Here is a 16,052-nt window from a genome sequence, read left to right on the forward strand (position 1 = left end):
ATATATATATATATATATATATATATATATATGTATATATATATATATATATATATATATATATATATATATATATATATATATATATATATAAATATATAAATATAAATATAAATATATATATATATATATATATATATATATATATATATATATATATATATATATATATATATATATATATATATATATATATATATTTATATATATATATATATATATATATATATATATAGTTTGTGACCTAGTTTGTGTGTGTAATTGTAAGTACAATAATAATTTTATATATTCTCTTGTAATTATGTAATGTTGAAATTCGATCCTGGTTATTTATTTATTTTACGATTAAGTTTTATCACAAATTGAAAATTCTGAGTTTTTACGAGAAATATGAGTTTTTTTGACAACTTCGCGTTTGTGATTGCTTCACCTTCTGGTTCGAAGTCATGGTATAGATAAAATAAACCCTTTTGTCAGCGAAATGACCTTTTAATTTTTTCATTTTATTGAATAATGTAAAAATCAATAATAGCCCAATATGTCATAACATAAAACTCTGTAAAATGCGTACTTTGCCTGCACTGAACAAAGTTGGGAAGATGACAAAACACATTGAAATACATATTACTGATGGCATTTTTAGGTTATTTTGATTTTGACATTTAAGTTCTTTCTTTTTTTTCTTTATAACGCTAAAAAGTATAATTATTAGCTGATTTTTCTGTGTAGGCTATTTTTTAGTGTGGATAGTGAGAATATTGGTTTTTCTCGATTTTTCGACACGAATACTCGGTCCCCATGGAAATATGAAGGAGATATCAATCTTTACTTGTATATAATCTTTGGTTTTCACTTTTGAGTTTTTGACGTCTGTGGTTTTGACGAGAATCGAGATTTTTTGCTTCTCGCTACAATCTTAATACACTGTATTTTATTTTCTTTTGAGAAAAATCGTTTAATTTACTGCGATTTTGTTGGAATATAGTATTGTGCAAATAAAAATATAAAAATCGCTCGTCTTAGGTTTTTGAAACGCTTAGTTTACATAAACATAAATGCATCGGATCGTATTAGTCTTCGAAGATAGATGAAGGATAATGGACCCAAGAATGTGCAAAAGAATAAGCAGCGAAAATGTATCGAAGTGTGATGATTTTGACCGCGAAGAATCTAACTTGGAGATTGCTCAAGAGAGCGAAGACAATCTTAACTACGATGAAACACTCGAAATTAATTCAGTTAGTTGGCTGAATGACGAACAAATTGACCAATTGGATGTCAACTTAGATCCGACTAACCTGTTTTTCCACAGAGTTGATAGCGCTGAAATTATATATCAAAATAAAAAGAAGCGATGTAAATTAGTAGGGAAATATGTAATGGGTGATATGCTAGGTGAAGGTTCTTACGGAAAAGTTAAAGAGATGTTAGATTCGGAAACATTGTGCAGAAGAGCTGTTAAAATATTGAAGAAAAAGAAGTTACGTCGGATACCGAATGGGGAACAAAATGTGCAAAGGGAAATACAACTGTTAAAAATTTTAAAGCATAAAAATGTCATCGAATTAGTGGATGTATTGTATAATGATGAGAAACAAAAGATGTACCTGATCATGGAGTATTGTGTAGGCGTCTTGCAGGTAAATATTTTTAGTTTTTAGTTAGTAATATTATGTAAGTATAAAAATGAGAAAAACTTGAATTAAATCTCTAGTCTGTGGCATACTGTTATAAAGAAGCGAAACATGGACTATCGAGCAGGCAGAACGGAGGCGTTTGAGATGTAGCGCTACAGGCGCATGTCGGGGATTCATCGGTCAGAACATGTACGGAATACTGAGATTTTAAGCACGGCTGCAGAGACTAGATGCTTACTAAGTAAAGTAAAGCAACAGCGAGCTAAATGGACAGGCCGCAATATAAGACACCCTCAAGTGGGGCACTAAGTCACATAATATTCATAGATTGTTTCACATCCCTATACGCGGGACCGACCTGCCGATGGTTATGCCTGTGTGAAGAGCTAGCTAGTTCCATGTCTATGAGGGGGTATTCCAAAGCGGGATTCTTCTTTAACTTCAACAAGTCTTTTTATTTACTTTGTGATTTGTGTTATTAATATACATGCTTTAAATATAAGTTTGTCATGTATATGTTAATTATTTAATCAATTTAATTACATGGACCAAATTATCTCTGACATGCGTTGTAGCGGCCAAGTTAAAGCAAATCAATCATCACAAAGAATGTAACCCACGTAGAAGAATATTTGGGAGTTACAATGGTGTTGATGGGGATATTTCTATACTCAAAAAATAATGGGTGCCACAAATTCTCCCCTGCATAGTCCGCTCGCATTACTTCGTTTATATGGTGTTTCTTGTCTACATCACAAAATCACCTCTGCAAATGAAAATACTTAAGAATCGGCCCGTCATCTATCGGGACATGTTACCATTGTTAACAGTAGTGTTCCAACACCAAAAGTGTCCCGATATTTAGTGGACACATGACCAATTTATTGCAGTTGTCCTGGAAAATCTGAAAACAAAATTGTAAAGAAATTATTCCCCCTCGAGAGAAAATATGGCAACCCGACAAACTGAACTAATGTTGAAAGTTAATTTGTCTTCTTCTTCTTCTTATTGTCGGCCTTGCGGCCTGTTTTTAAGAGGGATTAGCCTCCTGCGATGTCGATTCCCAGCTATCGTCCCATCTCTTTTGTGGTCTCCCCGGGAGTCGTCTACCATGGGGTTGGCCGTACAGTGCGATGTGGGGGAGTCTGGATGGTTCCATTCTCCTCACATGCGTATACCATTGTCACCTTCGTTGCCTTCCCCACCTAACGACATCTTCGATCTCGCATATTTCCCTGATTCTGGCATTTCTTATTCTATCTCGAAGACTCTTGTCTGATATGCTTCTTAGAGTCTTCATTTCTGACACTCTAAGCGCGTTTTTTGTGGCAACGGTGTCTGCTCTACTTTCGATTCCATCATCATGATGGTTGTTAGTTAATTTGTATTGTTATTAAAATTAATGTCCGTATTCTTATAGGATATGCTAGAAGCGGCTCCAAAAAAGAAGTTCCCGCAGCACCAATCTCACGCGTACTTCCGTCAGCTCCTCGACGGGTTGGAGTATCTCCACAGCCAGGGAGTGGTACACAAGGACATCAAACCCGGCAATTTGCTTTTAACCTTAGATCACACCCTTAAAATTTCCGATTTTGGGGTAGCGGAGGTAAGCATTATCACATAACAGGCGATCCTTAAAGAAGTGTTTTATTTTTTAAAAAATCATCCATAATTTTATAAAGATATGTCATTTATTGTTTCGCAATTCACTTTGTGGTAAGACATGATTAAATTATTGATAAAACGCTTGTTTTTTACCACTTGATTATTCTATTTTTTAACTACTAGTTTCGAAAGCTACAGATGCAAGACGTTGATGGAAGCATCTGTAGCTTCCAAAACCATATAAATGGTTAAAAAATATAATACTCAAATGGTAAAAAACAAGTGTTTTATTTATAATTTATAAAGATATATTAGGTGTTTTATAAAGTTTGGTCTAATTTACCACACAGAGTTCTGGTCGCCTCAAACCCTCAAATCTGATAGCTATTTTTTTTTTTAATAAGCCTGAGCATTTGTCAATTATGTTAAGTCCACAGATGTTTGTCGTTCTCGCAACAATATTAGTTTTATCGATCCTTAAAATTTCATCTTTTGTGGTAAATAAGAAGTTGTGCTGTTCTGTTGTAATTTAAAGTAGAGTGTATGAAGTTTACGGCGGTTATGCCCCATCGGATAAATTATGCAGAGAATGTATAAAGGTGCTTCAAAGCTGGTGAGTTTAGCGTTGAAGGCAAAAATTCTGTTTGATTTGCAATAATTTACTCCCTTGGACCAGTAAATTGTTGCGAATCGTCGCGTTTCTACCTTTTTTCCACAATATTACCAAAGGTAGCCAAAAATACACTAATTTTAGAAATAAAAGTATGTATGTTAATTAATTCATATAGTTAAATATAGTAAATATGTTTGAGCAATCTTCAACTATTAGTTTTATAGTTGATATTAAAGATAATTATATTAAGTTTTCACAAAACTATCTTGAGAAGTCCAAAGATATGTCATGTTTATATTTTTAATAAAATGAAGAGTGCTCAAATTTCAAAAGCAGATACGACAGTCTGTCCAAACTCTTTTAGGACTAATTTAGTTTGAATGACGAGGTGCAGCCATATTCTCCTAGAAGTTTATGAAAATTTGGTTTCAGGCACTAGACATGTTTTCCCCCGGAGATTTGTGCTACACCGGCCAAGGATCCCCCGCCTTCCAGCCCCCGGAGATAGCTAACGGAGCCGAAACCTTTGCGGGATTCAAGGTGGACATCTGGAGCAGCGGAGTGACACTGTTAGTTTCATCCTATTGGCCATTACTATTTGCTCTCTACAATATGCTTTGTTTGTAAATGACCTAAGTGAGGCAACATAATCATTTATTTTATTTTGTGATATCGGTTTTAGATACAATATTACTACGGGCGAGTACCCGTTTGAAGGGGATAATATCTACCGATTATTCGAGAGTATCGGACGAGCCGAGTTGAGCGTTCCGTCGGAGCTCGGAGAAGCTCTGGTCAGCCTTCTGACGGGAATGCTGCAGCGGGATCCGCAGGACCGACTCACTATTCCTCAGATCAGACGCCACCCGTGAGTACATAGCGCGCTCTGTGTGATTTGTAATACAACTGCGGGGAGTAAGGGCGGACTCAGTGGTCGGATGGATTGACATTCCAGATGGGTGCAGAGAAAGCCCCCGTTGGCGGGGGAGAAGTGGGTCGCCATCCCGGCACTGGCGGGGGACATGTTGCATCGCATGACCGTACTGCCGTACCTCATGGACTACCACTACGAGGAGCGAACTGCCCAAGATCTCTACTACACTGAACACGATATCAACGGTGAGCCCCCTCATATTTCTACTAAACTCCATTCTATATTCAAACTTGCTATCTATACAAATCCATAACCAGAAATAAAAATCCCGCTTTGTATGTGATAACGTGTTATCTATGGCGTCGTAACCGGCACATATTACTCATTTCTTTCAATTTTGCGCTGCTAGATTTTAGGAAGTAAAGATAAAATGATTGAATGTGATACTATGTTCTATTTTGTTTTTCAATATCAATAGTTTGTCTTTCCTGAATGTGAATATTGGATCTTAACCCTTAGAGTGCGAACCGTCCATAGATGGACTCTCTATTAATGCGTACAAAGTGCGGAGCGTCGGAATACCCACCTGTACGGACGTGTCTTAGCGCGCATATATAACATGTTTAATAGATTTTAGGAAGTAAAGATAAAATGATTGAATGTGATACTATGTTCTATTTTGTTTTTCAATATCAATAGTTTGTCTTTCCTGAATGTGAATATTGGATCTTAACCCTTAGAGTGCGAACCGTCCATAGATGGACTCTCTATTAATGCGTACAAAGTGCGGAGCGTCGGAATACCCACCTGTACGGACGTGTCTTAGCGCGCATATATAACATGTTTAATAAGTTAATAACATTTATAAATAACCCTTTCAAATTATTTTACTGTGAATTTAACATAGATTTTTGTATTTATTTAAGTAAAAGTTTTTTATTTCTACCTACAAAATATCAAATTCGTCAAGTAGTGATGATGAAAAGCAATTAGCAATTTATGCAAAATATGTAAAAATATGCTCAGCACTATAAGGGTTAATTATCCGTTCATGCACTTTGCTTTAGTGACCAGATCCCAGTTTGGAGTAAATCTCCTTCACGAATGCTGACCTATTCACTGACTGTATCCATTCTCTAATTCATCAATTCAGTGATCGACCCATTTTTTGTCTAGGAATCGTGGAGAAAGGAGGTAAAAAGGTCTTTTAGTCAAATAAAACAGCAATCACAAAAACAGTATAATCATAAATAGTGTTTTGATTTATATTGGTAATAATTGTTAACTCGTTAAAATTCTGTCAATTTGGAATTCTGATACGTAAATCCCAGTTAAATAATATAAATATTTAAAAAAAGTATAATATGTGTCCGTACGAGTGACCCCTATATGAAAAAATTGCGCGTGCAGCATTGTATACGTGACAGAAGTGAAACTTCTTAAAATAAAAAATAAGAGATTTAATGTGAGAGAGAGAGAAAGCGAGAGCATATCAAAAAAAATACAATACAAAATTTGTATAAAGAATATTCTGTTTTTTCAATATTTACATTCATTGATTTGTGCTCCAATTGGTAATTGTGCTCCAAGCTGCTCAATTACAAGTGTCATCCTTTCTGTCCCGTGCAGGATTTTTTTACATTACAATATTATTGACAAAAAAAGTATATTTTTGCCTATTTTTGTAGTGAAACTTTCGGAAGTCGTTTGGATATGCATTATAGATGTTCACAGTACACAATTCACTTTACTTATTATGTTTTTATAGTGTATTTACATAAAAATATTGACATTAACGGACTACTTGCAGAAAATTTGGCCGAAAGACGCAGTTGTGGTATAGTCTATTCGTTGCATTAGAAAAAAAATGTAAATTAAATGAAATTGAAAAAAAATATTGCGTTGAAAAATAATTGAAAATTTATATTAAAAAACGGATATTATTAATATTTGGAAATTGTGTGAAAATCGTCGAAGCAAGGATCAGGACTAAAATGCATTCTGCATGTGGGATACCAAAATTGTGTGACTTTCTTCCTTTTCTCGCATTTCGGTCTTGGTCGCTTTGTTGTTCATTAGAAAAACATGATCTTTTTGTCATTGCGGTATAAATTTTCATTAGGTAGAGACATATTTATGACGATAACAGTTACAACAAAAATATATCCTTCCAGTATTCGAAGCACCGCACGATAAAACGACAATAGATGCGATGCGCAGCTTACGGGTTAATGGTTTGCGATAGCAAAATATGAGATATATGTCCTTAATTTAATATCTTTGAGATAACTAGAAAAAATTGCATCTATTGTAGTTTCGGATTTTGTTATTGATTATTTTTGGCTTTGTTAAAACACAATGATGTATATTACTTAAACAATACTTGAAAATGGGTGGCACTATCTTATTCTACCCCTTTGTCTCATTGTGTTCACATCACTCTCTTTGCTACACTCCCTTGGCGTCGGAATGTATAGTTCTCTTTCTCTTTCTATCTACGTTATATCTTTCTTCTCTCTCATATAACGAAATGTGCCTAATAAACATGACATTTCTTTGAAATTTCACTCTCAATTCTGATCCATTTTTTGATTACCGAATCGCCATTTAAGAAGTTTCACTTCAGCAAGATCGAAAACTCGAGAATCAAAGTCAGGACCTCCATTGCGCTTCTTAAAAGCGCTAACACCTTCACTACATAGGTAGACAAAGAAAAAAATAGTCAAATAATTTAAAATCCACATTTGAGAAGCATTTGTACCCGAGTATAAGCCAGTAAGCTTGATCCCTTACTTTACAGCTGCTGTGTAGTAATTTGTGGTTCCTGTAATTTCAGAACCACATTCGGTGGTTTGTAATATTCCAATATGCCGAGTATTTGTGTAATCGCTTGGATGGGGTGTGTCCGCTGTAGCCGACCACATTATTAAGTAAGCTTGATCTCTCACTTTACAGCTGCTGTGTAGTAATTTGTGGTTCCTGTAATTTCAGAACCACATTCGGTGGTTTGTAATATTCCAATATGCCGAGTATTTGTGTAATCGCTTGGATGGGGTGTGTCCGCTGTAGCCGACCACATTATTAAGTAAGCTTGATCTCTCACTTTACAGCTGCTGTGTAGTAATTTGTGGTTCCTGTAATTTCAGAACCACATTCGGTGGTTTGTAATATTCCAATATGCCGAGTATTTGTGTAATCGCTTGGATGGGGTGTGTCCGCTGTAGCCGACCACATTATTAAGTAAGCTTGATCTCTCACTTTACAGCTGCTGTGTAGTAATTTGTGGTTCCTGTAATTTCAGAACCACATTCGGTGGTTTGTAATATTCCAATATGCCGAGTATTTGTGTAATCGCTTGGATGGGGTGTGTCCGCTGTAGCCGACCACATTATTAAGTAAGCTTGATCTCTCACTTTACAGCTGCTGTGTAGTAATTTGTGGTTCCTGTAATTTCAGAACCACATTCGGTGGTTTGTAATATTCCAATATGCCGAGTATTTGTGTAATCGCTTGGATGGGGTGTGTCCGCTGTAGCCGACCACATTATTAAGTAAGCTTGATCTCTCACTTTACAGCTGCTGTGTAGTAATTTTGGTTCCTGTAATTTCAGAACCACATTCGGTGGTTTGTAATATTCCAATATGCCGAGTATTTGTGTAATCGCTTGGATGGGGTGTGTCCGCTGTAGCCGACCACATTATTAAGTAAGCTTGATCTCTCACTTTACAGCTGCTGTGTAGTAATTTTGGTTCCTGTAATTTCAGAACCACATTCGGTGGTTTGTAATATTCCAATATGCCGAGTATTTGTGTAATCGCTTGGATGGGGTGTGTCCGCTGTAGCCGACCACATTATTAAGTAAGCTTGATCTCACTTTACAGCTGCTGTGTAGTAATTTTGGTTCCTGTATTTCAGAACCACATTCGAGAAGTATTTGTACCCGAGTATACAAAGCCAGTTAGGTTTGTGCAGACCCTTTTACGCTAAGCTTGATCTCTCACTTTAAAGCTGTTGTGTAGTAAACTTATAGCCTACCTCTGTAAGCGAGACCGCTCATACTAAAGGTGACAGTCCCGCATAACAAATAATGTATTTGATTTCATACTAAACCATTACCAATTTTTCTATTCTTAAATTGTTTTCATGGTGAATATTTTCCAAAAACCTATAGTTTTTCAGATGGAACTATTCACCGTTGATATTTTACTGAGATTTACGCGTGATACAATAATACTGGGACAGGTTGTGTTATTCAGCTAGATAGGATCTAGACCAAGCGAGTCAGTGATGGAGCGGATACAGCGGATGGCATCTCCACATGTAATAGTATAAAGTATTCCTAAGTGTTCATCTTCAAGCCGTACTTGATGCTCGATGCTCTTGATGCTTTTCTTCACTAATGTGTAGTATGGAGACTGTCGGTTTGCCGTTCACTCATTACCCCGAAGCGATTTTGTCTCAGTGTTATTATTATACATTCTCCGCATAATATATTTAACTCATTTCACCAAAACCCTTCCATGCTTTAATTATTAATATATTTTTACATTTTAGAACATGATTATCAATTTTTTATATTTATTTTTATAATAACCTTTTCACTAATAATTTATTAATATGTATAGGTAACAAACAATAAACTGATTTTTTAAAATCTTGTTTTTGAAAATTGTGATATTTTTATCTTGAAATTTTTATTGAATAATATCATTTTCTTCCATTAGACTCGGATGTGTTTTTAAGAAACAGTTTTTCTCATTAATGATTCAGTGGCCTAGCTCTGTTGAGTCTGGATAAGGGTTAGAAAAAAAAGAAGACGTATCTAAACCTTGGAGGGATTAAATCATTCATATTTCAGTGACTGGCTGTTTTTTCCGGTTGAAGTTCATATAATCAGCGACAGCCTTTTAAATAGCATCCGTTTGAAATGTATGTAAAATTTTTATATTGTTTCACGTAAACACATTCCAGACGAAAGCAGATATACGGAAAGACAGCCCGAGGAAAGGCCGCCCTCCACTGCCAAGAGTGGGAATGGTCCTCAAATTAACCAACAAAGCGGGAAGAGAAGATGGAAAAAGCCAATATCCTGCATGTCCAGCAAGAAGTTCCCCACCTGCAAGTTGTCGTGATTACTATTCCTTTACTCTCACTTGTACATTTCTATCCTAACTTGAATACAGTGGACGCCCCACGTTCTGGGATGAAGCCACCCGCCACCCGCCACCCATCGGGTAATGCGCCCAAATTGTACTCATTTCCCTTCCTCCCGGATAGTGGCGTCTACTGTAACTAGTCCCGACAATTTATCCTTATTTTAAGTATTGACAGTTACAGTATAGGTTTGGTGAACCGCAGTAATGGAAGAAAAGCTCTTTTATTTAAAATTAAACTACGAAAACTCAAACATATTTTAAATTTCAATTAAGCAAATTGAATAATATTACGTATTTTCCATTTTTTTGTTGTAGAGTGAAGAGTGATTACGTTGAAACGGAATATCATGTTACTTTTAAGTATTCCAAAGTTTCAATACTATTCTAAAGCACTTATTAAATGGGTTCGAATAAATATTTAATAAAGGGGAGACAATATTATCACCTAATCTTTTTTTGGCATTATGAAGATTGACACAATTTACTGATTCTTATCTGATACTCTAGGTCAGAGGTCAGCAGGAATGCGGCTCTTCGGATATAAAATCCGATTTCACCTTATCTCAAGCAATCTTATAACTTAAATAGACCTGCCAAATTGTCTCTATCTGCGAAAACAGTGCAAGACAGATTTCCAAAATGTCTTCAAATGTAACAGAGCAGCGAGTAGAAGCTAGTTTCCGCAGTATTAATTGTTACTGATGAGTCGTGTGATGTTAGTGATACGGCACAAGCAAAGGGTTACAAATCTTCCTCTACACATATGTATATAACTCTGGTTCCGCTGTTATCCTGTTTCCATGACAATTTGGCTCTTCTCACTTGACAAACTGCCGACCCCTGTTTTTTATTTTTTTTATCACATATTCTCTACTTACAAGTACTGTATGCCTGTACTGACGGATTTGCATGAAAATACCATTATGGGGACCAATATTTTTCCAGTATTAAGGAGCTTTTACTGTATATAAACTTGTGTTCTGTTAGAGATTATGTATCAAACATTTTTATTTAAAATATTCCTCATTACACGGCTGTCCAAACTCAAAACACAGTAAGGGACATTTTTTTGTAGTACATTTTTTTTGCATTTTTGGACTAAGTAGATTCTACTTAGTCCAAAAATGCAAAAAAAAACGTACTACAAAAAATGTCCCTTACTGTGTTTTAAGTTTGGACAGCCGTACAATTTATGAGTCGCTTTGAATTTGAACTAAATATTTTAATTAATGATCAAAATTATATCATTAGATAGTTTACTACCAGACTATTTTATGCGATGAAAAGATATATCATAAAAAATCAAATCTTACATAAGGTCAATGGGGAAAATAGCAAAAAGGTCAAAGTATTTATATTTCTTTTATGTTTGGAAATACAATTATTGTTTATAATGTAAATAATATAGGAAAAGGAATAAATATGTTTGTGCATCAGATGTTCTTATTTTTCGTTGTACTCTCGTTTTATTATTTTATTCAGTACTCTGTATTTACCGGGACGGATATTAAATAGATTTTCTGTTAATCCAAGGATTTAGAAATATATACAAAAATTATAATATTTTCACTCTTTCCGCCTGAAAAATAAAATAATTAAAATTAAATTAAAAGCATTTGACGTACAGTATATCTATTTCCTAAAGGATGTAAAAAAAGTTGATGTGTTTGACCATTATGAAAACTTAAGTGATTATCTAAATACAAAACATTGGGAATAATCAGATTCCCAGTTGATCCGATCCCGGTAAATAGAGAGTCTGCTGTATTGTACATAGGTGAGAAACTGCGAGAGACACCGTGTACCTGTGCCATAGTCTTATCACACTCTTTGAACACCGTAAACATAGAGAGTGATTTATAGTTTTATTAGCTTATTCTTTCATCAACTATTATTAAAGTTTCATCATAATTTGAAAAATGCTAATTCTGGTCTGTCCAAAAAGTTTCTGAATTCCAAACATAAACAAATATTTCACCCAAAATTCCAAACAAAATTACAAAGAAAGACCAAATAAGAATAAGACTACCCAGAAAACATATGTACAGCGAAAATATGTAATCATAAAAACTAAAATTCTAAAATTTTTTTTGGGAAATTTGCGATTTCATCGTCTGCTTTTGCTATTTTGCAAATGAAAATAAGAATTAAATTGAAAACATTGCAAATTTGCTATTTTGAAATACAATTTTTTTTTCAAAGTTAGTCTCTTGAATGAATGAGCTTTTCTGTATATAGAAAGTGGTCAGATTTGATCCACCTGTTTGCTCTCGCAGAATGTAACCCAGATCCGGCCCATGCAAGCGATCCATCGACGGGCCGACAATATACCAAATATATTATTTTCCCTGTGTTTTTATACGCCGTCTGTTTGTACTTAAAAACCTGCATACTTTGACTACAGCATATGATGGATAATAATGTAAGAGGGTTGATATACTTTCCATTAAAAAATTCATAATATTTATGAATTAAACTAAAATAGTGCTAAAACTTAGAATTGTAATTATTTTGTATAGTAATTTACAATTGTGTATGTATATATAATATTTAATCCAATCCAGTATATATGTACACAATGATGGCCCGGAACTTTTTATTCAGATTTTATAAAAATACCACGGTCAAAAAGTTCCCGGAATATGTTCAGAAAATTAAAAATACAAAATTTTTCATCAAAATCGATATTGTCCCCTTCAAAGTACTCCCCATCGACTTCAACGCACTTGATCAATCCTCGAAACATTTTTTATAATCAGTTTTTGGTATGGCCATCAGGGCCATCTTCAATTTTTCCATGACCTCATCTCGGATGCTGTAACGCGTTCCGGGAGCGGTTTCTTGAGTCGACCGAATAGGAAAAAGTTGCAGAGAGCCAAATCAGGTGAATCCGGTGGTTGTTGGATGGTATTCGTTCCGTTTTAAGCCAAATGGTCACGGATTACGATGGCATTGTGCGACGGTGCATTATCGCGGTGAAAGATCCACGAGTTGTGTGCCCACAATCCTGGTCTTTTTGGCGAATTGCTTCACCCAAACGTCTTGAGCGGATCCAAAAGCGATGCCTAACTGTTCTCCCATCTCTCTAATTGCCAATTTGCAGCTTACGGTCATCCTTTCTTTGATTTTGTAAATTTTTTCATCAGTTTTCGATGTTGAAGGCCTGCCATTGCGTTCATCGTCGTTGACGGACTCATGGCCACTTTTGAAACGTTTGTTCTCTTCAGAATATCGTTGCCGAAACACTTTTCTAGCACGTTCAATGTCCTCGCACCACTAAAACCGCAAAATTTAATACAAACTCGTAGCAAATTCCATTCCATTTTTCAAAATTGTAAAAAATCTAATACACGCACAGTCGCAGATGTACTCAATACTGCGTCGCTTTTACAAATGTCAAGCTATCGAGCTTTAAATTTCATAGAATATCAACGACAGATGTAGCAACCTAAGATAAAAAAGAAAACTCAAATCGGGTGACTGAGAACGCCACACGGTGGTGATTCCGGGAACTTTTTGATTAAGGTAGTACGCCTAAGGCAGAATACTAAATTTTAGAGAATTGAGGATGTAAAGGGTTATCCGTTAACATGTATTGCACTAGTTGAAGGTCACCGGTGCACTATGGTACATGTATCCTGTGCAAATTTTAAAAATGAAAATTGAATAATTTGAACCCATTTATAATGTTCCAAATATATGTATAAAATAAAGTAAATGAACGGAATACACTCATGAAATCTGAAACAAAAACAAAAATGGCAAACAAGTTGTACGTAACATCTTTGGGTGTGTCCAATCCTTGTTCACAAATCTGGGTTTCTCCCCTTTTTTTACAAAATACGTATTTAAATATACAAAATAGTTGGTAAATACACAAAATATTTCAAATATAACGTTTCTACCTCTCTAATAAAGTAGATACTTGTGTTTAGAGAGGGAGTTTGTTTTACAGTTATGAATTTTTTACACTTATTTAATTAGAGTTTTTATAGTTATTTTTATATTTTGACTTCTCAACATGGATGAAAAAGAATATGGAAGTTTGGATATTTGCAGGGCTGTCAACCTGTCACAGGCTGAAGTGATTATTTTACACACGCGTGACATTCACCATTCTACCCATGATTGACAACCACACTGCTAAAATTTTTAGAACTCCTACATGTATCATAAATCTCATGACGCTTCATGTGTGAGTTCGCTCGAGCCACGTATCATGTTTCAGGCATCTCCCAGCATGTAAAATAATCCGGTTAGGATCTTGCATACATCTACAGAAAAGGGTCTCTGCTAAATAAAAGCTTTGTCAATCTGACCATAGACAGGTCATAAGCCCTGTAAATACCCAGACTTTTATATTGTTCTTTGTGTTTGTTAAGATGTCAAAATGTAAACAGGTTGTTATTGAAATAGTAAAAGGTTGCGCCACCGTTGTGTGCATGGTGAGTTTTACCTTTAGGTTTCCAATGGGGCGGTACCAGCTCCGGATGGGTATTGTAAGGTCTGCTAGGAAACAGAAGGGAGGACCGGGAAGGGGCAATATGTTCACTAAAGGAATAAATCCTCTTTCCTCCATGGTTGGAACCTCCGCTAAACCGACCACATGGATGTTCCAATCGAAGAAATTTCTGAATCACATTTACTGGATTAACCTTCATTTTCCTTTAAATTATATGTCGCATGAAATTTATACAACATAATATTCTGTCGACTTGTCAATAATATTTAATGATTGATAATACAAACATAAAAAGAGCATGTTCAAGTTTGACCGAATTGCGAGTAAGAATTGTAAGTAGGTGCAATTTTAAATTTACACAACATAATATTCTGTCGACTTGTCAATAATATTTAATGATTGATAATACAAACATAAAAAGAGCATGTTCAAGTTTGACCGAATTGCGAGTAAGAATTGTAAGTAGGTGCAATTTTAAATTTATACAACATAATATTCTGTCGACTTGTCAATAATATTTAATGATTGATAATACAAACATAAAAGAGCATGTTCAAGTTTGACCGAATTGCGAGTAAGAATTGTAAGTAGGTGCAATTTTAAATTTATACAACATAATATTCTGTCGACTTGTCAATAATATTTAATGATTGATAATACAAACATAAAAAGAGCATGTTCAAGTTTGACCGAATTGCGAGTAAGAATTGTAAGTAGGTGCAATTTTAAAATATGATAATTTTGTTTATTTATTTTGACTAGTCAATGTAAATTTTAAAGCTTTGTGGTTTCTCATAGAGAACTAATATTATTACTGACTATAAACTCAAATTGAATATATTTTTATATTGAAATAGTTTAAGAGATCATTCAGCTTCCGGTGTATGCATTGTTAGTAATAATTCGAGCCATATTGTTCACTGTATATGTTTAAAAGTAAACAACAAAAATACATAATTACTGTTAATAATTATTTTATCTAAAAGATCTTTGTATATTTAATTTAACATTCATGGAAAAGTTAATGTAATTATAATGTTTGAATTAATGTAATGAAGAAATAATTATTTTTAAGAAAAACCATGAAAAAATTAAAACCACCCATTGTAAAAATGGTTATTATTTTTTATTTACCATCACCTTTTCCTTTCTCATTGTTATTATTAACTATTGCGAGTGAGTTCTTCAAACCCTAATTTATATGTTTAGACAAATGGTAAAAAAAAAGAAATATATATTTTTAACCCGTTTATTTAAGTAAAAATAAAAACATGGCTTGATATAAATAACTAAAATATGAACATACGTTGACGGTGCCTTCACTAAGGTAAGTCATTAATGGATTACATTAATTTGTCAGGAAGTGTGGGCGTTCGTACCGTACAAGTGTACATTATAATGCTATAGCACGCCACTCACGGCTTCATCCGCACGGGGGGAGCATTTGGATATTCTTCTTACCAAACCAGCCATAACTTAGTATGCGAGGTAAGTCAGAAACCCTCGAGTAAATTCATTACAATTTGTAATGTTTATTGGCGTTTGCTTAGCAATTTGCCTATTTTTTGGTAAAATAACCATACCACAGTAAAATGGTAATACACACAAATTAAATGACAAATAGAATGACTATGAATGTACTATATAAAATATATATTTTTTTATATTTGTAAAATTTTCATAAAAATAATGCATCGAATGCACA

General features: G+C 34.4%; 1 protein-coding gene across 2 annotated transcripts; it reads left to right on the top strand.

The window, feature by feature from the left end:
- The first annotated feature begins 857 nt into the window (after positions 1-857).
- On the top strand, positions 858-11,323 carry Lkb1 (Lkb1/serine/threonine kinase 11). 2 transcript variants are annotated; one of them, XM_088262805.1, is made up of 7 exons: positions 858-1,640; positions 3,058-3,243; positions 4,288-4,424; positions 4,538-4,723; positions 4,811-4,974; positions 8,645-8,691; positions 9,701-9,787. In XM_088262805.1, the coding sequence occupies exons 1-6, from the start codon at positions 1,098-1,100 to the stop codon at positions 8,689-8,691; spliced, it is 1,263 nt and encodes a 420-aa protein (XP_088118931.1). In that variant the 5' UTR covers positions 858-1,097; the 3' UTR covers positions 9,701-9,787. The 2 variants fall into 2 exon arrangements, with proteins under 2 accessions (XP_088118931.1, XP_088118930.1); XM_088262804.1 differs by lacking the exon at positions 8,645-8,691 and having other exon boundaries at positions 9,701-11,323.
- The last annotated feature ends 4,729 nt before the right edge of the window (positions 11,324-16,052 follow it).

The sequence above is a fragment of the Brachycentrus maculatus genome, unplaced genomic scaffold (assembly GCF_059751285.1).
Source record: "Brachycentrus maculatus isolate JH-2025_06_01 unplaced genomic scaffold, ASM5975128v1 h1tg000189l, whole genome shotgun sequence".
Lineage (NCBI taxonomy): Eukaryota > Metazoa > Arthropoda > Insecta > Trichoptera > Brachycentridae > Brachycentrus > Brachycentrus maculatus.

What these genes read in the sequence shown, in the direction of transcription:
- Lkb1 (XM_088262804.1), top strand. Translation starts at nt 1,098, where the DNA reads ATGGACCCAAGAATGTGCAAAAGAATAAGCAGCGAAAATGTATCGAAG. An exon ending in ATTGTGTAGGCGTCTTGCAG is followed by an intron (nt 1,641 to 3,057) that starts GTAAATATTTTT and finishes GTATTCTTATAG; the next exon opens with GATATGCTAGAAGCGGCTCC. An exon ending in CCTCAGATCAGACGCCACCC is followed by an intron (nt 4,724 to 4,810) that starts GTGAGTACATAG and finishes TTGACATTCCAG; the next exon opens with ATGGGTGCAGAGAAAGCCCC.